Raw genomic sequence first — 23579 nt, 5'->3', positions numbered from 1 at the left:
ACCCAGCTTTTCCTAAACAGGGCCCTTGCTTCTACCTTTTCCTAGATTGAACCAACGAAAAATCTGCTTGGGCCAAAGCGCTAAAGTGGAGTGGGGAGGTGGGGGATTCGCCCGTTCCCCTCCGCGGCTTTTAATCATTCCCAAACCTTCATCACTTGCTTGGGGAGGGTCGTCGACCTGGGGTCGAGTGCCCGTTATGCCACAATTAACCCAGGTAGATTTCGCACCGTATGATCCCGTTTGCCTTTCTCCCCAAACTGTTCCCCGAAAAACTTCAAGGGTGAAAATACAGCAAAATGAAGGATGAGAGTTTGTCTTGGGGAGTCAATTTTATATTATTTTACATATTATCTGTTCCTTTATTGATTTGGTGTAAAATCAATCCGGTTTCTATGCAGGGTGGACAAAAAGGGGGTAGGGGTTGCGCTCAGCGAATCGAGAGCTACAGAACCACCATTCTCACGGCCCCTTAATAGCTGCACGTAGAAGCAGAGGCAAGCGCTTTTCTAAGTTGATGTATTTGAGAGACAGATACACATTAATCAAAAAGGAGGAAGGAAAGACTATCCCGGATAGTTTAATAGTAACAGGAACAAAGATGACGCGAACCCCATCAAATGAAACAATACTATTTTCATTCAGTTGATCGCAAAGTGTCTTCAATTAATAACTTGGCACTTATTTAAAAGGTTTAACAGAGGTGAAATGGAAACATTTTGTACCAACAACACATCATGAAATAACAGCATCTTCTTCTGTTTAAAATAACTTAATACACTAGAAAAAATATGGCAAATATAAATAACTTTGTTTTCATGGAGAACAAATAGTTACAAAGCTCAACCGCATACCAAAGTTCAGTTAAAAGAGCTTTTCCTCTTTCTTGTAAATTAGAAAAAAAAAAAACAAATAAGGAGGCTTTCTAGTGATTGGGATACAGATTGCTTAGTCCAGGGTACCCCAGTTTAAATAGTTACATGAATTGAAAGAAAAAAATTACTTGAATATACACCTTTGTGAGATAAAATGCAAATGTTGAAAGTCAACCATCAGTTCACACATTATAGCCAAAATAAACTTTGTTCGTGTGTATCAACATATTTTACACAAACCTACTGCCTGTATCTAGTTGGGTATTATTTAAGGTGATGACAGGATAGAGAGGGGGAAATAAAGCAAAGTTTCCAAATAGGACATCAGGAAATCAGCAGGAGGGAATACTAGAAAGGAGGGAGGAGAGGGGACTAACATTGATTGAGCGCCTACTATGTGCCAGGAGCCCTGTGAGGCGCTGTACCTTTATTATTTCATTTGGTCTTCTTTTCTTTTTCCTTTCCCCACATTTTCTGCCCGCCTCCGTCTTCTTGGGACAGAGTGTAAATTTTTTCCCTTCCGACCTTTTTCTTTTGTCCGACAGGATCAAAGACGGGGCAAAAATTATAGATTTGATATACATCAATTTCCAGATGCTTTTGGTATTGTTTTTCATACTGAAGATGAAAATGGAGTCAGTGCACGTGAATAAAGCAGGGAGCAGGGAGACACCATCAATGGAATACAAGTAACATGCAAAACCGGAATTTACTGTCAGCAGTCTGGACAGTGCTGCCGTAATAATTTCTCAGAGAAATCATTGTCTGTGGTAACATTTTTCGTATTAATACCATTTTTTTCCTCTCTTCGTTTTTATACTGTCTTCCCTCTTCTTACTTTTCCATACGTGGTGGTTTTTAACTCAAAGCATCTGATTCAACGTAAAAGGAGGCCCGCCTCTCTTATCAAATTTCTTGTATTAAAGTGAACTTCGCAGAAAAAGGTCAGTTTCAAAACCTGTGAACTTCCCAGCTGCGCACTTTTTTAATCTTAATTCTTTAAATAAGTATACCTCTTCCTTCTGTTTTGCCTTTTTTTAGCCCATTAAAAAAAAACATACACTTTAAGTTGGTAACTCCCCCCCCCCCCATTCTCTGGAGATTCGTCCGGGTTATTTTTCCATATTTTTAAATGTATAAAATACTTTAGTTTTTAAAATTTGTTTTTGTTCCTTGGTTCTTTCTCCGATTTCAACTTCTGACAAATAGCAATAAGTTCCCTTTCTCCTTTTTCTTTCTGGTTTGTCTTTTCTACTTTTTTTTTTTTTTTGCTCATTTTTTATTAACAGGATTTTTATTTCTATGCAAGAGTCCATCGTTGCAGCTTTGCCGTGAGCCACACTCCGCTGTCCCAGCGCTCCCTTGTTCAGTCTCTCTCCAGACTCCCCGAAAACTTGCCCCTACGAAGCCCAGTTCTACGCCCTAGTGTAGGTGAATGGTCAGGAGCCACAGAGCTGGTGCGCCTAGTGGGATCCAAGGTCCCGCGCGGAGTCTCGCCCTCCGAGTCCGGGATGTGGAAGGAGGCAAAGGGCGATCAGCGGGGCGGAAAGAGGGTCGGTTCCGGAGGTCCGGAGGGGTTAAACGGAAAAGCAGCGGGGCACGGAGGTTTGCAGGGAGCGCGCCGCGCTGCAGGCGCGACGTTGGCGTCACAGACCCAGGGCGGCAGCGTGCTTTTTGGCTTTCAGTCTGAGATCGGCGATGCTGGAGTTCTTGCTGGTGGTTTTGGCTGCGGCGGCAGCAGCCACCACGGAGGCGGCGGAGGCTGAGTCCGCGGCAAGCGTGGCTAGCGGCAGTCCGAAGGGCGGCGCCGGGAACATCATATAGGGCGCGTGCGCGGCCAGGTGCGGGTGCAGGTGGTGGTGCGCGTGCGCCACGGCGCTGTCCAGCTGCAGCTGCGCCTGAACCTGAAAGGACAAGGGCGTCACGTTGCAATGACTATCCTAGGGTGACAACAGAATAGAAACAGAGCATTAACGGCGTCCAGCTTGGCGAGGGGAGAAGGCTGGGGCTAGGGACAGGAAAGGGGAGTTTGGCTGACCTTATCAGTCTGTTACTGAATCTGGGGCGCCACAGGGATACTCCGGTGCGCCAGAGTCTCTGCAACTCGTTCAGCACGCGTAATCTCCCGGGGCCCTGGGGGGGGGGGGCTCCTGTCTGCAGGAATGTGGCCGCCCCCCTCGGGAGCTAGGCCCATCAGAGAGCAACATCGCTATTGTGTTAAAACATCGCCCTCTTCAAAATTACAAAAGTAACTTGGAAAGGCTCTCTTGATGCCATCATACACTTCTTACCCATTAAAGCACTGAAGTACTGACAAGCAAACTATAAAACTTTTCCATGTCACTTGGGGAAATTATTGCATCTTCATCTCAATTGGCACAATTGTTATTACTTCTAACCTTTACTGCTATAACAATTACCCTTGCTATAAAGCAGATCTTCTTAAAAATGCAGATTCTGATTCAGAAGGTCTGCATTGAGACCCCATCTCCCAGGTGGTGCTGGTGCTGCAGGCCTGCAGATCACTTTCTGATTAGTAAGGGTCTCCTTTTAAGATCCCACTCTCTCTCCAATCATTTTTTCTTGCTTCAAAAGCCTAGCATCGGGATGTTAGCTAGAGTCATGTGGTGCCAAGAGAGCTAAGATCTCCCTAACAGTAACCGTCAATACATGGGTACACCCAGGTGTCTCCCCAGTCCAGGGTGCTGCCAACTGAGAGCTAATTCATGACTTCACAGCCTTACCAAGCAGGGGTCCCGGCTGAGGATGGGGAAGGTCAGGTGCTGGTTGGGTTAAGGATTGAGCTTTTAGGCTTGGAGAGCAGGGGCATTTAGAGCACTTGGATTTCCCAGGATTAAATCATTGCTGCAGGCTGTCCTTTTTAAAATGTAGTCTTAAAGGTTTCTTTATGCCTAAGAAAGGGATTGCAGAGGCAGGGCATCCCTGGGAAGACCAAGGCTTCCTTCTTTACTAGAGATGAAGCTTTGTTTGCAGAGACAGCTTTAAAAAAATCAAGCCTGAGTAGGAACTACTTTTATTTATTTACTTTTCTTTCACCAGAGATATTTAATGTGACTAAGAGGTAGGAAATACCTAGAAAAATATTTAGAAAGTTGCCTTAGAAAACACCTTAGGACTAACCTCTGTATTGGATCTGACAAAATCTTAATCAAAAGGCATTTTCTTCCTCTCCCCAAGTGCAATCTTTAGTGCATTTTTAAAGGCCCAGTTGCTGGCCTCAGGCCTCTGCAGGTTTCCCATGAGGACAGAAAGGACTAGGCATGTAGGCCCTTGACATTTTATAGGTTTTTAAAGGGGAGTAAATTCACTATATCATCTCAAAATTATTCTTTAACCACATGGACACCAACACAGGGACTCAGAGAGAGGATATAGTCAACAATTCAAGCAAACATCAGGTCTTTTTACAGTTAAAAACAGGTTGAAACTGGGCCATACTTGCCTGCTGAAATGGCATCCTTAAAGCACCTACGTTGACATAGGGTGCAACTCTACAAGCTTCAAACTGGCTGGCAGCCCCTATGAGAACACCTGTAAAAAAAGGGGGGGGGGAAACAACACACAATAATGTGAGGTTAATATTTCCAACATTGCTTTCCAGGGTTCCAAATGATACCAAGATAGAACAAATTCCTTAGGAATTGGACTGTTATCTTCCTAAACAGCTGCCATAATTAAAATAAATGTAATGTACTCCCGAACTTTAGGACTCTCATTAACTGCCTTCAGAGCAGATTTTTAAATAGAGATCATGATTATCTTTCAGAGTTTCTTTCTGACTTTGTATAACAATATTGCCCAGTTCTCTTTTTACTTAGAATATCAGATGTTCTTTGAGAAGCATACCTTTATGGAGTTGATTTTCTTGTTTTCTACATTTTGCTCTTCGATTTTGAAACCAAACCTACAAATTGGAAAAATAAAATAAAACCTAGATGTTATGAACTCAAACATTTTCCTTTAATTATCAGAGTACAATGGAAAAAAATAGTGTTTTAGGTAAGGATTGAGAGATATAACAAGCAATATTTGAATTATAAAAAACACTCTCAATTTCCAAAGTCAAATAATATAAATGAATGATAAAAATAGATTTCATAGACTTTTGCAAGATAAATTGTTTCTTGAGAAATTACTATTAGTCCTGGTTTCATCTTTCTACATTACAGAGTCCCCAAGGCCTAACACTCTCCCTGATACCTGATACTAAAGTGATAATGGGTTTAGATGTTTGCACAGTAAGACCTGAGAAGAATGTGCTCATTAATAGCCTGTAATATTAATTAGCTTCATCTTCAAGAAAAACCAAACACCAAAGCAAATAGTGACTCTGTTTTTTTTTGGGGGGGGAGATAAGAGTGGGGGAAGAGGTAATTAGTGCCATAAAAGCCTCACTACAAAGAAGTTTAGAAATTCTCTGTTCCTCTGTGCAGCAGAGTGTAACACAGCAGCAGAATAATTGTGCCATTATCATGATAATCTAATTTGCTTCTATAGAAAAAATCCACTGCTTACAGTTAGGGTAGTAGAAAATAACCCTAAAATTTAAATAGAAGTATGAAAAAATAAAGACCAGCAATAAAGTTCACTTCTTATGAGAAAAAAAAAACACCAATATGCTGTGAAAAGGGGAAGGTATGAATCAAGTAACTCCTGGATGCTGTCTTCTCCCAGATATTATCTTCTTAAATAAACTTGCCAACTTTTAAAGGCAGTATGACAGATTTTTAAAAATTCATACAAAGCCTGCTTTTACACTCCAATCATACAGCATTATGTTCCAATAATACAGCATATTGACTGATTCACAAATTAAGGTTTTGAAAAAAAAAACTATAAAAGAAAAATACTGCTTTAGAGCTTTTTCTTGTTTTTGAAAGCAAGTGTCATAGTCAATGTAAATCTTCAAAAATTCCCCTGCCATTTAGTGTAATAGAAGGGTAGATTTCATGCCAGGGTGGCATCCTTTGTGTAACTCACATGGCCTGAGGCTTCCTGCCTCTTTTTTCCCATAGAAGAGTTGGAACTGAGATACTAATGCTCATAACTGTAATAATTATCATCATGTCTTTAAGGGGTTGCTGAGCCTCTAGAGATTTCAGTACACACAGCAAAGGAGCAGAGGCTTAAAAAGGAAGAGCAGAGCCTTCTATTGACGGCTGTGATGACCAAGGCAGCCTATTATTACTTTTCCCCTTCAACGTGACTGCTCTGTTTTTGTCCTGATCCTATTACAAGATGCGGGAAAGCCCCATAAGAATTGCATAGTTTGCTGCAGATGGTGGTCTCCGCGCCCAGAGACCCCGGGAGTATCTGTTACAGTGATACTTTGTAACAGCTGCAGATGTTCAGGCCTAAAACTGCTCCATGTGTTCAAAAAAATAATGACCATCATTTTCTCCTATTTTATTATTTGAGCGGAAATACAATCTGAAACATTTAAATGTTTTCTCCATAAAACTAGAAGGATATGTATGCATGTATGTATATAATTTTCTACCTTGAATGCCCCCAAAGCCTATTGCCATTACTTTCACCCCCACAACCAGTAAAAAAACCAAAAAACAAAAACCTGCTCCAATCTTAACTTCATCACATATGGCACTTGTTGGGTGTTGGACTTTGGGAATGCCAATATTAAGATGTGTGAGTTGTTTTAAAATCAAGTTTCTGTAGGTACAGGTTTGCTGCCTATGTTAAGCGAGGGAACAAAGAGTGACCAAAATGCATTTATTTCTCTACTGTTTTACACACAGTTTGAGATCGACTGCTAAGGGCAAACTGTAAATTTCCACACTTAACAGTTGCTAATTTTCTTTATAGTCTGTACATCTATAAACCTAATTGGCATATCCGCTTGGCAACCCTAGACCCCGGAGCAGGCCCTCAAGGAAAACCAACTCAGGCGAACAAAATATTCGTTGTAACTTTTAAGGCATCCAGAAGATAAAACGTTTTCTGTGGGATTTTTTTTTAAGGCTTATAAAAGTAGACCCATTAGGATTAAACCACATTAAAGGCATCGTAAGGCAAGGGGGGGGTGGTTTATAGAAACTCTGGGAGCAAGCCCAGCACAGCTTTCTTCTGCGGGAACATATGTTGGGATGGGGTGGGGTGTAGGCTACAAGACTAAGATTTACTTTGGAAAATAAGACCCCTAGTAAAGATATCCCTTCCCTTCTCACCTCACTCCAGACTCTTGATCCCGAGCCCTCAGTGTGTGTCTCCCAAGCTGCCTCTCTAAACCCACGAGAGCCCCTCTTCCACTCCCCAGGCCCTGCCTTGACCTCCTCACAGCTGCATACCTGCACTCGGGCTTCGGACAGCCCCAGCCGTTGGCTCAGTTCCTCGCGCATGAAAGCGTCCGGGTAGTGGGTCTCATCAAAAAGCCTCTCCAGTTCGTTGAGTTGTTCCAGAGTGAAATTGGTCCGACTTCGCCTCTGCTTGATTTTGGTCTGGCCTTCGTCCTCCATCCCTTTCGCATCCTCTTTGCGATCCTTCAGCTCTGGGGACACTGGAGGGGGCACCACAAATAGAGCCACGCGTATGTCCACGTGCGCACACAGAAACACACACACACACACACACACACACACACACACCACAGCAAATCCTGTTACCAGATTTGTCTCCAAAAGGATGGAGGATCCTGCCCCCTCCCGGAGTTCCTATCCAGTCCCTCACCCTGTCCTGAGGAAGAGGATTCTGGAGACGCCAAAAGATCAACTCCGGGCGGCCGCCTGCTCCCAGCTATTCACCCACTCACCCCTTCGCAACTGTAGCCTCAACTCACCTCCTCACCGTCCACTCCACCGTCCCCTGCCCTCCCCCGCGAACACCAAATCCATTCCACCCAACCTCTGTCGCACTCACCCTCTCCCACGCACGCACAGAATCAAGAGCGCCGCGCCCGGCCAGACACAGAACCCGGTCAGGGCAGAAGGGCGCGGCGAGGCCATGCACTGGCCCCTCACCGGCTACGCGCTGGGCCATTCTCGGGCCAGCTCCGGCCGCCGCTGGCTCTGTTTCTCTCAAACTTGCTGCTCTAATTTGGGAACAATTGGGCCCAAGGGTCGCAGCGGCAGAACAAGACCCGGGTGCTGAGCGGCACTGGGAGCCGCATCTCCGGGCTTTCGGAGCTGACCCAGGGCTCGAGCCTAACCCTGCGGAGGGCCCACGGGCGGCCAGGCAGTCCCTATCCCCCGTGCCGGACACCGGGCGCCTGAAGAGAGGCGCCCACGCCATGTTGGCTGCCTGAAGGGCTTGCGGCTCACACCAGGCCAAAAGGCGAGAGGCGGAAAACTAGCTTCGGGAGGAGCGCGAAAAAGACCGCTGCCTCTGTTCTCTCCTTCTTCCTCCCCATTGGAAAGGCAGACTCGACCCTAAATGTTTAAACCCACAGAGATCAACAGGTTCAAGCGGAACATTAGTGATCCTTGGTTTCTATTGGTTGCTCAAAGCCTTTTCATGCATCCAGCAGCTCGGTTGTTTAATAAAATATGCATTTTTTTCTGCTCTGGGTTTGCACGCATCCGTTGCTACTTTAATGTCCTTCCTTCTCCTCCCTTTAAAAACAGGAGCTCTGCGAATGTGAGCTTACAGAGTCACTGGAGGGATATGGGTGGATATATATATATATATATATATATATATACACAGCACACAAATATATGTTTAGGCCAAGGGGCAGTGATCCGGGGAGCCCGTATCAACATAAGCTGCCCTCTGGAACCTTCATCCTCTGCGCCTGAGTCGGAGCTTTGGATCTTTAAGGTGTCAAAGCTGAGTTTGGATAGTCGAGGCTGTTTGCAGTTCTTCCTAGCCCAGGATCCCGATCAGCATGGGTGCTAAAAATTATTTCCGGAAGAGCCGGCCTGCAGAGAAATTAATACTTGTCCTGAGCTTGGAAATCAACAATCCCAGGACTGTGTCTGCCCGCGTTCAGACCCTAACTGCGCCATGCGGCGGGCTCGTGTACCCAGGGCCTGGACCTCAGACTCAAGCCCGGGAGGCTGCACTGGGCCGCCTGACAGTTGTGCCATCACTGTCCAAATTTAGAAGGACCCGCTGCCTGGTCTGGGGGAAGAAGAGCCTCTAGATCCCAGCCCAGTCTAGCATTCTAGCGACGGTGATCTTAAGTGTTGGCCGAATTTCTTGTACTCGGAGTTCGTTTTATGGACATTTGTCCTTCCACCACGGAGGAAGCGGATAACATTGTAGCAAACATTCGGAGCCAAGTTAATAAGAAAATATTTCCACTGATATTGCAATGATCTTTAAGTATGAAAACACACCCTTCAGATTCTACCAAGGGGTTGAGAAGGCTTTGTCTATTTCGCGTCATCCACAGTGGATGCCTCTCAAACTTTTGGAGCTTCAAAGAGAAAGATGTCCGCATTTCCACTTGATTAATAGACTTAATATAATCTCTTTCGCCCCCAAATTTCCATTTATTGGCCTAAACAGGAACAGACCGTGTTATAAACAACTTAATTGCTTGCTTAAATATGTGATTCTACGCATGTCACATATTTTCTTAATTGGAAAAATATGGCAGCACACCAGTTACTGCAGGCACCAAGTGCCAAATTAATTTTATTGTTGAACTCTTTTGAATTGGTACAGGACGCCCCACCATTTAGATAAAGTCATTGCCTAATACTTTGTTGGCACCAAAGGATTCCTCACAGCCCCCTTCGACAAAACCAGAGTACTAAATGATTCGAAACAGCAATGGAATTGTGTAAATATCAAAAAACCAACCAGAAAAAAAAGACGCCTAACGCGTCTCCCGAGAGAAACAGCCTAGCCTGCCTTGGCCCTGTTCAATCTTAATAGCTCAAAGAGAATGAGAAGTTTTGACCTCCAAGATCCGAGAAGCCAGGATCTTCATGGAGTTCGAGTGGATCTTCGCCGCGGCCGGAAACCCTGGGGCGACTCGAGAGTGAAATCTCTCTCTCCTCTCTCTCTCTCCTTCCTCTCTTTTTCTTTCTTTCTCAGGCCTAGGAAAGGGGCTCCCGCAAACTCGGCGCTAGATGCTAACCATAATCCCGTCGCCTGGCCCAGCTGCTTTCAGCACCCCCGCCGCAGCCGGGCCCAGCGAACTTCCCCATCCGTCCGCTGGCCGTCTGGGCTACCGGCCCATCCTCCGGCTGGTGAAATACGCTACAGCGGAATGGGAATAGCGGGAGCATCTGGGAAGGGCGCGCGCAAGCCCCACGCCCCCCGTCTTCACAGACACTCGGACCCCACCCACGACCGTGCACACCACCGGACTCTCACCCCTCCATCATCACTCTAGCTTCCAAAGCTGGGGTCCAGGGGCCCTCTTCGCGTCCCGCCCCTCTCCCCGCTGGGCCTCGGGGTCCTCTCCCGCCTGAGAGGAGTCAGGAAGGCGGGAAGGGGAATCGCGGCTGGGGGTTTAGGCCGTTACCCTCGGTGAGCCGCGGGCTGCCCGGCTCCCTGCTTCTCTCAGCGGCGCCCATGTCCAGCTCCCGGACGGGAGAGCGCCCTCCTCCAGCTCCTCCGCCTGCTCCTCCTCCTCCTGCACCTCCTCCGCCTCCTCCGCCTCCGCCTCCGCCTCCTCCTCCGCCGCCGCCTCCGCCGGCCGCCCGGACTGCCGGGCTGCTGCGGTCGTCGCGGCCGGGCTCGGCGCAGCCCGTCGGCTCCTTGGTCCCGCGCAGCGGCCCGCTCTCCAGCACCTCTCGGTACGTGATCGCCTCCTTCTTCTCCTTCACTTTCTGGTCAAAAGACTTAGAGACGAACGCCGTAAGTTCTTCCATCGCCGCCGATGCCGGTCAGCCCCGCGCTCAACCTCTCCCAGCCGAGACCCGCTCTTTTTTTCCTTCTTCTTTTTTTACTGCTCCAGCCCCCCCAATAATAACACATCAATGGGGCAGGGGGTGGGGGAGGAGCTGGAGGAGGAGGAAGAAGAAGAAGAAGAAAAAGAAGAGAAGAAAGAAGAAAGAGGAGGAGAAGTAGGAGAAAAAGAAGTAAGAAGAGGAGGAGGAGAGGAGGAGGAGGAGGAAGAGGAGGAGGAGAGGAGGAGGAGGAGGAGGAGGAGGAAGAGGAGGAGGAGGAGGAGGAAGAGGGAAGGGGCGGGGGCCGCCGGAGGGAAATGGGAACTGATGCTTCCCTGCCGGAGCGCGCTTGTTCAATGTTAAGATCTTTGACAATTCTTCCTGCGGAGAGTTCAGATCTGATAGCAATGCTGCGCTTGAAGTCTCACTATTTATACTTCGCAAAGGCGGCCCCTTGTTCTGAGTAAATTACCTCCCCTTCGCGACTCGGAGGGAGCCCCTTCCTGGGGAAGCACCCGCACCACTACCTTGGGGGTGGAGGAGTGGGGGTTGGGAGGGAGGAAGAGTGGGAGAAGGAGAGGGAGAGAGAGAGAGAGAAAGGGGGGAGAGAGAGAGAGAGAGAGAGAAAGGGGGAGAGAGAGAGAGAGAGAGAGAGAGAGAGAGAGAGATTGAGATTGATTGAGGCTAGAGTCCAGGCAGGCTGGAGCTGGAGTGGGAGGGCAGAGAAGGGGACGGGAGGGGGCGGGAAGAGGAGGCCAGTCCCAGGCCGTCCGTGTTTTCAGATAGCCTCGGCCGCCTGTGCTCTTGGCCATTAATCCAGGATTGACGAGAATCCCTAATTAATTTAATTAGGCGTGGATTTTGCGTCGGTGTCACAATTCAGTTAAACACAGGGGAGCTGGACCTACTCCGCCGGGGCGTGGCCAAGAGGAAACTGACAAGTGCGCGGCTGCTGGAGTCAGTCGGGTATTCGGACTCCGCATCCGACCCCACAACCTCGCACCGCGTCAGGGTGCAGCGCAACGGCTCCTCCCCGCCTTGCTGCCAGGCTTCCTTGACGTGCGTTTGGCGCCCCGCACCCCAGTTCCGTATCCTTACCTTGTGTCCCAATCCTACATCCTCGCTCCCCCCACCCTACAACCCACACAGCCCGGCAACCCGGGTTCACAAACCTGCTCGGAGTCAGGGTCCTTTACAGCTTCCCAGGCCCGCGCGGCTCCTTAAGGGGGCTTCCCGGCTCTCAGCCAGAGCTGAGCCTGGGTCTTCACTAAGCTCCCCGCCCCGGGGAGTTTGTGATTCACCCCACTTCTCGCGCCCTGGAGCCCAAGCCGTCACCTCTACAGACAAACCCAACTTGTATGGGCCAGTCTATTTAACACATTTCCCGAGCAGCTGTTCCCTGACAGATTCCATTTTAAAGTGTTTCCTTAGTGCCTGGTCAAGGACAGTTTGACTTCGTTCCCTCTTTGAGGTCTCAGGATCCTGACCCCTTTTCCCTCCCTACACCCGGACCCCTCCCACAATTAACTACAGGAGCTTTTCTTTAGCATCCTCAGAAACATTCTAGTTGATTTCCTAATTTTGAAAAGCAAATTATTATCCCTCTTTGAGTTTGAAAAAAAATCACCTTAAGTTTACACCCCATCTAATTTTACTTACCATGGACTATTCAAAAAGAGGGTCACAGGGGGAAAGCTTTCTCTCTCTCTCTCTCTCTCTCTCTCTCTCTCTCTCTCTCAATCTCTCTGTCCAAGCCACAATTTAAAATTCTATTCCTGGACTATTTTCATCGAAATAGTTCGTTATATGGAAGGAACATCTATATTACTGAGTCATTTGTACTGTGTAGGACAAAGCTTGCTGTGAGCAGTGTGGCCATGTATGTATCTCCCACAAGAATATTTACATAGGAAAGTTATAATTACTTGAGTCTACAAACAAATAACATCTCTTCCAAGAGTGGTTTGGGAGACATTTTCAAGTAGCATGAATATTAGTGCAGGTTTTCTTCCGATGTTAAAGGTAACTTGTTCATCTTGAATCTGATACTCTCGATAAAAATAAAATCAATTACAGAACTTTCATAGGTATACTTCTGCCCATCAGTTAAGACATGAACATGAAGTTAACAGATAATTTGAGTACTACCATCAAAGCAACCTGAATCATTTGTAAAGATAGAAAACAAATATAATAATATATTAGTGGTTCTAGAATAGAGGCTATATGTATCTTTGTCATACTATATTATTCTTCAGATTAAAATGTTCACATTTAGTGAATTTAAGGAAAATGAAAATCATACTTTTCAGAAATGTTACTTTACATTTTTTTCTTTTGACTTCTGAAGTTATCCTTTGTTCTTAAAACATTTATTGCTGTATTTAGGAGAAATAATTAAAATCTTTAAGTTTTCGGTAGCAATAGCTTTTAGATATTAATGAATTACATGAGTGCTTGCTTCTATTTTATCACATTACAAAAGAAACTCAAATACATTTCCCAAAGTTACATGAATTTAGAAACATGATTTTACACGTAGTCTTGGTTTACTACTTGTAATCACTTCAATTCTGATATTATCAGAGGGGAATAACCATAAACTTTAATCCTTTATGAAAATCAATTTTTTAGGTTATTTAGCAGAATGACCAGTAATGGGGTCAGCTAAATGGATGTGGTGCTCAAAGAGCTCTGAAACTGAGGTGTTAAATACGTATTCACAAACAGCTCCAACATAACTACTGTAAGAAGTCTGGCAAGGGCACTAGCTACTTCTTAAATTCCACCTACTGAGCCTGAGGGAAAGATGACCATTTTAAGGGTGATCAGGGAAAGCTCAGACACAATCATCGTGTAATTCACACCAAATAGATTTTCCTGGCATATTGGCTTTTTGTATATATTTAGGAATAGTGGTGTTAATATCAGATGTAGCTGTGAGAAATCTGTAGTGTCTCACTAGAGATTCCCACTGGCCCAAGGGAAGTTCACTTAAAAAACAACATCAACAAGGTTTTAAAATCATACACTAATAAATGCTCATGAAGTTCTAGTGATGTTGTTTCATTAGAGAAACAAATATTTTCTCTAGACAGGGTATTAAAAAATGTAGTTTTGGTAAAAAAAACATTGAATAAAGTTTAGTTGACAGCCTGCAGACAGATACACGCGTCCCAATAAAATCCAGGACCCCAGGAGGCCCCCCAGCTCCTGAATTATTTAAAATAAACATGGGAGTGTAGTAGTTAAGTTTTAAAACGGTCCCTCAAAACTGACTATTTAAGGTACAGTCATTTATAAACAATATATTTGTGGAGGTGATTTTCACCCTCTCAAACCTTCAGCGGAAAACTGCAGCTTGGATGTCAGTTGTTGTGAACGAGTTGATTCTCACAGCCGACCCAAACCAAGGCCAAGAGTTTATTCACCGCCTTTCCGTTTCTTACAGATAAATAATGTAGTATGAGTTACAGAAAATGCCGAATCGCTGTAATTTCTATTAGTTTAAATAACAACAAAAAACCTATACATTTAATCTCTCTTTCAGAAGAAATCTCGTCTCCCTGCCTCAGGCAGCCTTCTCCCATTCCTCCACCAATCCGTTAACTTTAATGTGGGAAACTAATTTGCACCCAACCTGTGAATGCCTTCACCTTCAGGGTAGAAGAAACACCGGTTTTAATGCATTTTTGCAAATAAATCATTAGAGTTTAATCACACACGACTCTATACAGTCTCCCATAATTTATTATCGTTGGGCTAGTTTCCTCCTCCCCCAGAGTGAGATAACCAATTTTGCTACGTGTGGTGTCTTAAACATACATAACTTCCTACGATGCAGATTTGTTTACTGATTACCGAAGACGATAGCGACGATTACTAAGGCAATAACACTTTTCAGTCTCCACCTTTATTGCTTTTTGGGAACAAGAAAATCAAACAAGCAAGCACGCAAACCCTACACCAAACAAAAAATTGGCGGCGTGACAATCTACTCCCTCGGCACTCCTCTAACGCCTAGCCTCCTCTATCGATGCACTCGGAAGCTCGGCTGACTCTGCCTGGCGCTGGAACCAGGAAGGCGGTGAGCTTAAACTGAAGCAAGTTCGGAGGACGGCCCCGGCGCCCAGATTTGAAGGGACGTTTCTTGGTCTGTGGCGCTTGCAGGTCTACGGGAGGCGTGAGGCCGAAGGCCGCGACCCAGGTGATGCCCACAACTGGAGGCCGGGAGGCGGCGCCTATGGGCGCAAGGTTCCGAGGCCCTGCTCCCTCGAGAGGCGGCGCGGGGCCTGGTGCAGTCCGCTTGGAAGGCGGCGTGGAGTGGGGGTGGAAGGGGTGGTGGGTGGCGGCCGCGAGGCTTGCGGAGCGGCGTAGTACGCATGCGCCCCGCACCTCGCGCTTTCTGACCCTTGAAGTCCAAGCCGGGCCTTTGGGTGGTGGGTGGCTGTAGGGTGGTGCGCGTCGCAGGCCTCAAGCTAGGCCTTCGGTCTGGTGGTAGTGAGGGAGGGTTAACCAGCTCTTCTTCCGCTACCCAACCCACACCTCCATTTGCATCCCCAGTCCCCGGTCCTCGATCACTGGTTTGGGTTTCTGGGCTCATCTTGCAGTATGTGGTTGGTGCTTCTTCACTAGCTATAGGTAGGATGGAGCAAGAGGGAGGTTGCAATCTGGTGCACACTGCCCCACTCGTTCTGCGTCAGTGCTGGAGATCCACCTCCTCTTTCACTCCCTATCCCCCTTCCTGGCTAGCACTCTTGCTGAGAGAAAGGTGGTGCTGGGTGAGATAGATTTAATTTCCTTAGCATATAAATACACTCGCATTAAACGCTCCATTTCCTTGACTTCAGAATTTGTGGCCTTGTGGTGATATGACTACGCTTATGGGCTACCTTAAGAGCACGTGGCTACCCTTGAACGCTGTTTGCTTTGGTGAGAGGTTATAATGCACTATTTATACTTGTTGCCAACTCATGATTTCAGGTCAACCTTAACATAATTTCTATCTCAGAGTTATATATATTTAAATGTACACTGGAAGCCTAAATTTTTTGTTGTTACTGCGTTTTCGGAATTAGCACCAACCTATTAGAGTTTCAACTAACTAGTGCTAGGTGTTTACATAAATCAAATATGTTTTGCTGTTATAAAAAAGTATTCCAGCTGTCATCTTTGAACGTAGACATAAAAGCTCTAAGTGAAGGGGATATGCAGAATTCTCAGGTTTAAGGATTTGAATAGATACAACAGGTGCAACCTTGTGGGGAAATTGTGTATCCCCTCTAGCCTTGGAGTCTATAAATACTCACTTTATAAGCAGAGGAGATTTCCTGCTAAGTGGTTACACTTTACTACTGTTATGTTCTTCAATAAGAGAGCTAAAAATGTTTGAAATAGAAAAAAAATAAAAATAAAGGCAGCTGGTACCTATTTGTTGGCCTTACTAATTCCACCAGTCTTAGCAAAGAGTTGTGTTATGAGTTGGCAAACTTCTGTAATGATATTGTTACAGAAGGTGTATAGATATATTTTCTGCTTTCATTTTCAAACCATTGGGGAGAAATTCTTACAACTGGTAATGCTTTTTTAAAAAAGAGATGCTAATCTACAAATTTTTAGTTATGATAAAAGGAGTGTTTTTGACAATTCTGTATCTCTTTTGAATTTTACTCTGTTATCTTAAATTAGAATTGTACCACAGTTCTTTTACTGCTTTTGCATGGTTTTGTACTTGTTTGTGGATTTCTTCCTATGCTAAAGTGCTATTAAACCCCATTTTTACTTTACCTCTTGGAGGTGGATTTCCTATTGACATGACTGTTTTGTTTGTTTGTTTGCTTGTTTAAGTCATGTGTCCGAGATAAGAGAGAGTATAGTTTGGTATACTAACGAATGAGTAGTGGAGAAATAATTATAAACTGTCATGTTCTCTAAGAATCTTTGTTCTCTGTAATTGCCTGTTTTCTGAAAAAGGCTAACTGCTTGATGTACTTTTATTAATAACTAGACAATGGAACTACTTGTGTATGCCTTTGAGCTTTCTTTTGAATAACCACATCTTGGCCTCATGTCTTCAATCAGTCACTTAAACTTTTCAGTGAGATGTTTTTGTAAGTGGATGTCCTGCTGTAGTCATTAACTGTCCTGGTTTCACTTGTAGTGGGAGTATTGGGGGGAAGTTTGCAACCATGAGACTGTAACCAGGAAATACTAGAAGGCAGAGTGAGGACAGAAAACCAAGAGCTGTAGGAGTTCTGTTCCTGTAGTTGAGTTTTCTGTTTACAGGTAGATTGAAAAATCGTTAGCTTGTGGGGCTCCTAAAAATCTCTGCTCACTTCATTATTGCCTTTATCAGAAAGAGTTATTAATGTGTCTTTCCATGTACTGTACCATAACAGTGGAGTTAAGTATAAGGAGTTCTTTCTTACTAGGAGTGTGTAATATAAATTGATGACCATGACTTGAATGAGCAAGTATGTTCAATTATATGCCAGTGGTATTATGGAAATCCAGAGGTGAGTACATATCTAGGGTGGTGAGTAGGAATTCAGTACTTGTCATTGATAGAGAAGACAATTTTTGGATCTCCCTCTCATTTGCTCTTGTTTAGTTTTCTGAATAAGTATTTGAAGTTAACTATAATAAAGAAATGTAGTGGCTTTTGCAGTCTCTCGAGATTGATTATACTTCAGAGTAATTTTTCTGAAGTGTAAGTATGTTACTTGAAAATATATTTATAGTTTGGTGACGTGGTTTTTAAACTTTTTTTCCTTAGTGTCTCTGAGGAAGGGTTAATGTCTACCATTAACTTTTCTGGGTTAAATGTAATCATTCTTCTATTATAGGTAAATTATGTTGTTTGAAATTAAAACAAAGGAAAATTTATACCCACCTCCTATTCTCTTTTTTTTCCCCCCAGTCAACAACAAGATACATAATTAGATCTGTGTCCTTTCCTTTCTACTTCTTTATGCTTTATTTAGGGACTTAATAAGCTGGACAAGAAAGGGGAATGGAAATAACTATAGATACCTTAGAGCAGTGGTTCTCAAATGTTCTAGATTTGGGATTCCTTTATACTCTTAAAAATTTTTGTGGATCCCAAGAACTTTTATCTATGTGGGCTACATCTATAAATATTGCCTTACTAGCAATTAAATGAACAAATTTTGAAATATTTATTAATCCACTTAAAAATAATAATAGTAAGCCCATTATATCGTAACATAAGTAACACATTTGATATGAAAAATAACTATATTTTCCAAAACAAACTTAGTGAGAAAAGTGGCATTATTTTCCACTTTTGCAACTCTCTAATCTAATGTCTGGCTTAATAGAAGACAATTGGATTCTTATATCTGCTCCTGCATTCAGTGCATTGTGATGAGTTGTTTTGATTGAAATATATAAAGAAAACCTGATTGGGCTGGATATAAAGAGGTTTCAGTATTATAGTTGAGAATAGTTTTGACCTCTTGGATCCGCTGAAAGGGTTTTAGGGACCCTTAGGGGTCTACAGACCCCATTTTGAGAATTGCTATTACACTTCTAGCATAAGCTAGAGAGCAAGGATTTTTGTCTCTTCTTTCCTGATGTATCTCTTATACCTAGGCCTGCTATCATCCTGAGACTTTAGACCTATCTCTAGTGCTCGATTTTCTTTTCTTTTCTTTTTTTTTTTAAGATTTTATTTATTTATTTGACAGATAGAGACAGCCAGCAAGAGAGGGAACACAAGCAGGGGAGTGGGAGAGGAAGAAGCAGGCTCATAGTGGAGGAGCCTGATGTGGGGCTCGATCCCAGAACGCCAGAATCACGCCCTGAGCCTAAGGCAGACGCTTAACCGCTGTGCCACCCAGGCGTCCCTAGTGCTAGATTTTCTGAATCTGGATCGTCTTTGTTGATTTACTTTATCCTTTTGGTGGAGCACAGCCTCTAGTAGCTTCCTAAGAAAGGGTGAGTGCAAGGTATAATTTTGAGCCTGCATATTTGAAAGTGTCTTTAATCTGATCTCTTATTTGATCAATGATTGGGCTGGATATAAAGAGGTTGAAAGTTATTTTCACTTAGATATGTGAAGGCAAGTCTTTTTTGTTTTCTGTGTTGCTGTTGAGAAGCCTTTTGTGATTACCCCATTTTTTTCCTCTTAAGTTTCTAGGCTCTATATATGGCTATTGTCTGAATTTTTCTGAGATATGTGTGGTATATGTCTTTTTTTTTTTTAAGATTTATTTTAGAGGAAGAGCTCATATGTGAGCTGGGGGAAGGGGAGAGGGAGAGAGAAAATCCTCAGGCAAACTCCCCACCGAGTATGGAGCTTGAGGTGGGGAGGGTCCTCAGTCCTAGGACCCTGAGACCCTGAGACCCTGAGCTGAAACCAAAAGCTGGCCACTTAACCAACTAAGCCACCCAGGCATCCCTGGTGTATATCTTTTATTGATTCATTGTCCTGGGGATTTAAAGCAAGTAATATCTTTCAATTCTGGAAATTCTGTTGAATTTTTCTTTGGGTATTTTTCTTTATGTCTTTTCTGTGTTCTTTTTTTATGGAATGCATATTGATTAGATATTGGACTTTCTGGATTGATCCTCTTTTACCTCCTGTTTTTTATCTTTCTACTTTCTGTGAGTCCTTCGACCCTATCTTCTAATCCTTTTGTATTTTTTATTACAAATTGTCATTTGTTTAAATTTAAAGCTTTCCTATTTGGGTGTTCCTCCTATTCTTGTTTGCTGGATCATCTTCTCATGTGTTTCTGAGGATATTAACAGTAATTTTTTTCTGCATGTTCCTTGTTTACTACAAGTTGCTTTTTTTCTTTCTGTTTTGGTTTATGTCTCTTACGATAAAAGCTTTCATCACGTGACTGGTTATCTTTTGTTGTATAATCACTAAAAAGTTAAAAAAGTTTACAGAGAGGGGCGCCTGGGTGGCTCAGTAGGTTAAGTGGTTGCCTTCAGTCTCAGGGTCCTTGGATTGAGCCCAGAGCCCCTGCGTAGGGTTCCCTGCTCAGGGGGAGTTTGCTTCTCCCTCTCCCTCTGCCTCTCCCCCCAGCTTGTGTGCACTCTCACTCTCTCCTGAGCTCTCTCTCTTGCTCTCTCTGTCAAATAAATAAATAAAATCTTAAAAAATAAAAAAACGTTTACAGAGAAAAGTTTACTGTGTTTAAGGTTTTGGTTTGGTAACTGGTGGGCTTGGTTATAGGGTGATTGGATAAGGGCAGGGCCCCCTTTTTGGGGAGGGTATTTATATTTTCAAATATAAATATTCCTTTTTTTGACTAGTGTTAAGTTTTTGCAAAGAATCCTCTGCCCCAGTTCTTGGATCCAAGCACACGGAGTGCTGCAGTATTTACCATTAGACTGAAGACCTGCACTTTCCTTTAACTTCTATTTTAGCATCTTTTTGCCCTCTTTTACTGTGCCCCTGGACCTGTGCTTCATTGTTTCATCATTTTCCTAAAAAAACCCACCTTTCCTGCTGGGACTGGGGAGGAGTAGTGACTTTCTAGGTTGGATGGGGGAGGGGGCCTGGGAGATTACTTCTTTTACAAATTTTCAACTCCTTCCCTGTGTTTTAGTCTCATGACCTGTTGTGCCTGCTATGGTATTTGGTGTCTCAAATTCCCGAGCCTTTCTGATTTTTGCTGTGCGAACTGGCTTTTTGCTTGTTGGAATTCTCTGCAGTTGCGTGATATTCAACTTTCTTAGCTCCAAATCCTCCATCTGGTTTTCATTTGCTAAAACTTTATTGACATATCTTGTCTACTGTTCCTGTTGTTTTCTCTTTTAGTCTCTTTATTCTTGTGAATTTATACTTTTTGATCCTTTCACTCTCATTTTAGTATTTTTTAACCAGATACTAAGATTATAATAAAAACTCATCTTACTTTAAATGGTTATTTGTGGGTATAACTGTCTAAAGATGAAAACAAGAAAGGACGGAAAAGCCAGGAAATAGGAAAATTTAGGTGGTGGTTGTTATAGCTCAATTACGTACACATTCTTTAATGGAAATATACATACACACGTACAGATGTTATATATTATATCTGTGTGAATATTTAAACATGTATATATGTACATTTATATTGTCTATATATGTATAATTTCATAATCGTAGTATTTTGAAGCTGGAAAGGCTCATGTGATCTTTTAACTAGGGCAATTTCATTTTTCAGTGAGAAAACTGGCTTAGATACACTAGTGATTTACTGAAAGTTTCAAAACCAAGTCTTTCCAGTATTTTGTTAACTGTAAAATGTTAGAACTGTGAACATTTTGGAGGTTCAGAACTATATTTAAAGTTTAATTCTGATTCTAGGTAAATAGCTTGGAATTTTGAATTTAGTCCTGACAGCGATTTTCAAGTGGTATTGTATTAGAATCAGGGAGCGGATGGCTCATCTGACCATTCTGAAAACAAAGCTGTAATTTAACACATTGCTTTGTTTATAGTAATGATATTAACTTATTTTGAATAATATTAAAGGGAAGCATGAGATTTTTATTTATCTGATCCATTAACTTTATCTTAACCATTGATAGGATGGATTTCATGAGACCGTAAAAGCTAACTTTATGAATCAACTGAGTTAATTCTTAGGTATAAAAACCTTAAGCTCTTTTTCTGTATGTTTTTTTCCGTTTTCTATACTAAATATACAAACATTACCACGCCATATAGAAAATAGTGTAAAACAAAGAAAAAAAATTACCCAGTTTCATCATTTCAATATTATCAATTATTTTGGGGGCAGTTGGTTGAGAGTCAGTGGCTCAGTCTTTTAAGAGTCTGGGTGGTTCAGTAGGTTAAGAGTCTGCCTTTGGCTTGGGTCATGATCCCAGGGTCCTAGAATCCAGCCCCACATTGGGCTCCCTGCTCAGTGGGGAATCTGCTTCTCCCTCTCTCTCTCCCCCTCCTCTCGGCTCCTGTTCTTACTCTCTCTCTCAAATAAATAAATAAAATCTTAAAAAAAAAATTATCAATTATCTTCAATTTTGCTGTTACTCGTGAGTACACACATTACATATACATATATGTATACATATATATGGGGGGAAGGGCACAGGGCGAGGAAGAGAGAATCTTAAGCAGGTTGCATGCCTAGCACAGAGCCTGACACGGGGCTTGATCTCACAACCCTGATATCGTGACTTGAGCTGAAATCAAGAGTTAGATACTTAACCGACTGAGACACCCAGGCGCCCCCTCATAGGTGCATATTTTCATAAATTGTAGTCTCCGTAGGTATGGTTTTAATAATGTTCCAATGATTAGCTTCATGAATATAGTTTCCTTTTATTTTTTTATTTTTAAAATAGTTTTTATTTTTTTTATATTTATTTATTTATTTATTTATTTATTTATTTATTTTAAGATTTTATTTATTTATTTGACAGAGATATAGACAGCCAGTGAGAGAGGGAACACAAGCAGGGGGAGCGGGAGAGGAAGAAGCAGGCTCATAGCTGAAGAGCCTGATGTGGGGCTCGATCCCATAACGCCGGGATCACGCCATGAGCTGAAGGCAGGCGCTTAACTGCTGTGCCACCCAGGCGCCCCTCTATTTTTATTTTATTTTTTTATAATAATTTTTCATTATATTATGTTAGTTACCATACAGTACATCCCTAGTTTTTGATGTAAAGTTCCATGATTCATTACTTGCGTATAACATCCAGTGCACCATGCAATACGTGCCCTCCTTAATACCCATCACTGGCCTATCCCATTCTCCCACCCTCCTCCCCTCTGAAGCCCTCAGTTTGTTTCCCAGAGTCCATAGTCTCTCATGGTTCATTCCCCGTTCCGTTTACCCCCCTTCCTTCTTCCCTTTCTTCTCCTACTGATCTTCCTACTTCTTATGTTCCATAAATGAGTGAAACCATATGATAATTGTCTTTCTCTGCTTGACTTATTTCACTTAGCATTATCTCCTACAGTCCTGTCCATGTTACTGCAAATGTTGAGAAATCGTTCTTTTTGATGGCTGAGTAATATTCCATTGTATATATGGACCACATCTTCTTAATCCAGTCATCTGTTGAAGGGCATCTCGGCTCCTTCCACAGTTTAGCTATTGTGGACAATGCTGCTATGAACATTGGGGTGCATATGGCCCTTTTCTTCACTACGTCTGTGTCTTTGGAGTAAATACCCAGTAGTGCAATTGCTGGATCATAGAGTAGCTCAATTTTTAACTTTTTAAGGGACCTCCACACTGTTTTCCACAGTAGCTGTACCAATTTGCATTCCCACCAACAATGTAGGAGGGATCCCCTTTCTCCACATCCTCTCCAACATTTGTTGTTTCTTGCCTTGTCCATTTTTGCCATTCTAACTGGCATAAGGTGGTATCTTAGTGTGGTTTTGATTTGAATTTCCCTGATGGCTAATGATTTTGAACATTTTTTCATGTGTCTGTTAGCCATTTGTATGTCTTCATTGGAAAAGTGTCTGTTCATATCTTCTGCCCATTTTTTGGTTTGTTTATTTGTTTCTCGTGTATTGAGTTTGAGAAGTTCCTTGTAGATCTTGGATACCAGTCTTTTATCTGTAGTGTCATTTGCAAATATCTTCTCCCATTCCGTGGGCTGCCTCTTAGTTTTTTTGACTGTTTCCTTGGCTGTGCAGAAGCTTTTTATCTTGATGAAGTCCCACAAGTTCATTTTTTCTTTTGTTTCTCTTGCCTTTGGAGATGTGTCATGAAAAAAGTTGCCGTGGCCAGTGTCAGAGAGGTTGCAGCCTATGTTCTCCTCTAGGATTTTGATGGATTCCTGTCTCACATTGAGGTCTTTCATCCATTTGGAGTTTATTTTTGTGTATGGTGTGAGTGAGTGGTCATGTTTCATTCTTTTGCATGTAGCTGTCCAGTTTTCC

At 43.2% G+C, this 23579-nt stretch overlaps 2 protein-coding genes across 3 annotated transcripts in view; one reads left to right on the top strand and one right to left on the bottom strand.

Moving 5' to 3' along the window:
* Positions 1–328: 328 nt before the first annotated feature.
* On the bottom strand, positions 329–11277 carry SHOX2 (SHOX homeobox 2). 2 transcript variants are annotated; one of them, XM_048216199.2, is made up of 5 exons: positions 10327–11277; positions 7199–7407; positions 4740–4797; positions 4336–4424; positions 329–2812 (listed from the first exon to the last, which is right to left on the bottom strand). In XM_048216199.2, exons 1-5 carry the CDS (start codon positions 10673–10675, stop codon positions 2519–2521), a joined length of 999 nt encoding a protein of 332 aa, XP_048072156.1. In that variant the 5' UTR covers positions 10676–11277; the 3' UTR covers positions 329–2518. The 2 variants fall into 2 exon arrangements, with proteins under 2 accessions (XP_048072156.1, XP_026353151.1); XM_026497366.4 differs by having other exon boundaries at positions 329–2776; positions 10327–11275.
* The window catches only part of RSRC1 (arginine and serine rich coiled-coil 1), a 414405-nt gene continuing 401303 nt past the window's right edge, over positions 10478–23579 (top strand). Inside the window, exon 1 of the mRNA XM_057315931.1 lies at positions 10478–10600. The gene's annotated coding sequence lies outside the window, so the exon portion shown is untranslated. The remainder of the gene's footprint in view (positions 10601–23579) is intronic.

The sequence above is a fragment of the Ursus arctos genome, unplaced genomic scaffold (genome assembly GCF_023065955.2).
Source record: "Ursus arctos isolate Adak ecotype North America unplaced genomic scaffold, UrsArc2.0 scaffold_20, whole genome shotgun sequence".
NCBI classification, from domain to species: Eukaryota; Metazoa; Chordata; class Mammalia; order Carnivora; family Ursidae; genus Ursus; species Ursus arctos.
The sequence above is the reverse complement of the archived record's forward strand: the minus strand, read 5'-3'. Positions and strand labels throughout refer to the sequence as shown.

Coding starts and splice junctions, on each gene's coding strand:
- SHOX2 (XM_048216199.2), bottom strand. CDS start 10,675: ATGGAAGAACTTACGGCGTTCGTCTCTAAGTCTTTTGACCAGAAAGTG. Junction 4,425..4,739: donor AGAAAATCAACTCCATAAAG/GTATGCTTCTCA, acceptor CTTTTTTTACAG/GTGTTCTCATAGGGGCTGCC. Junction 2,813..4,335: donor TAAGGATGCCATTTCAGCAG/GCAAGTATGGCC, acceptor TTGTCACCCTAG/GATAGTCATTGCAACGTGAC.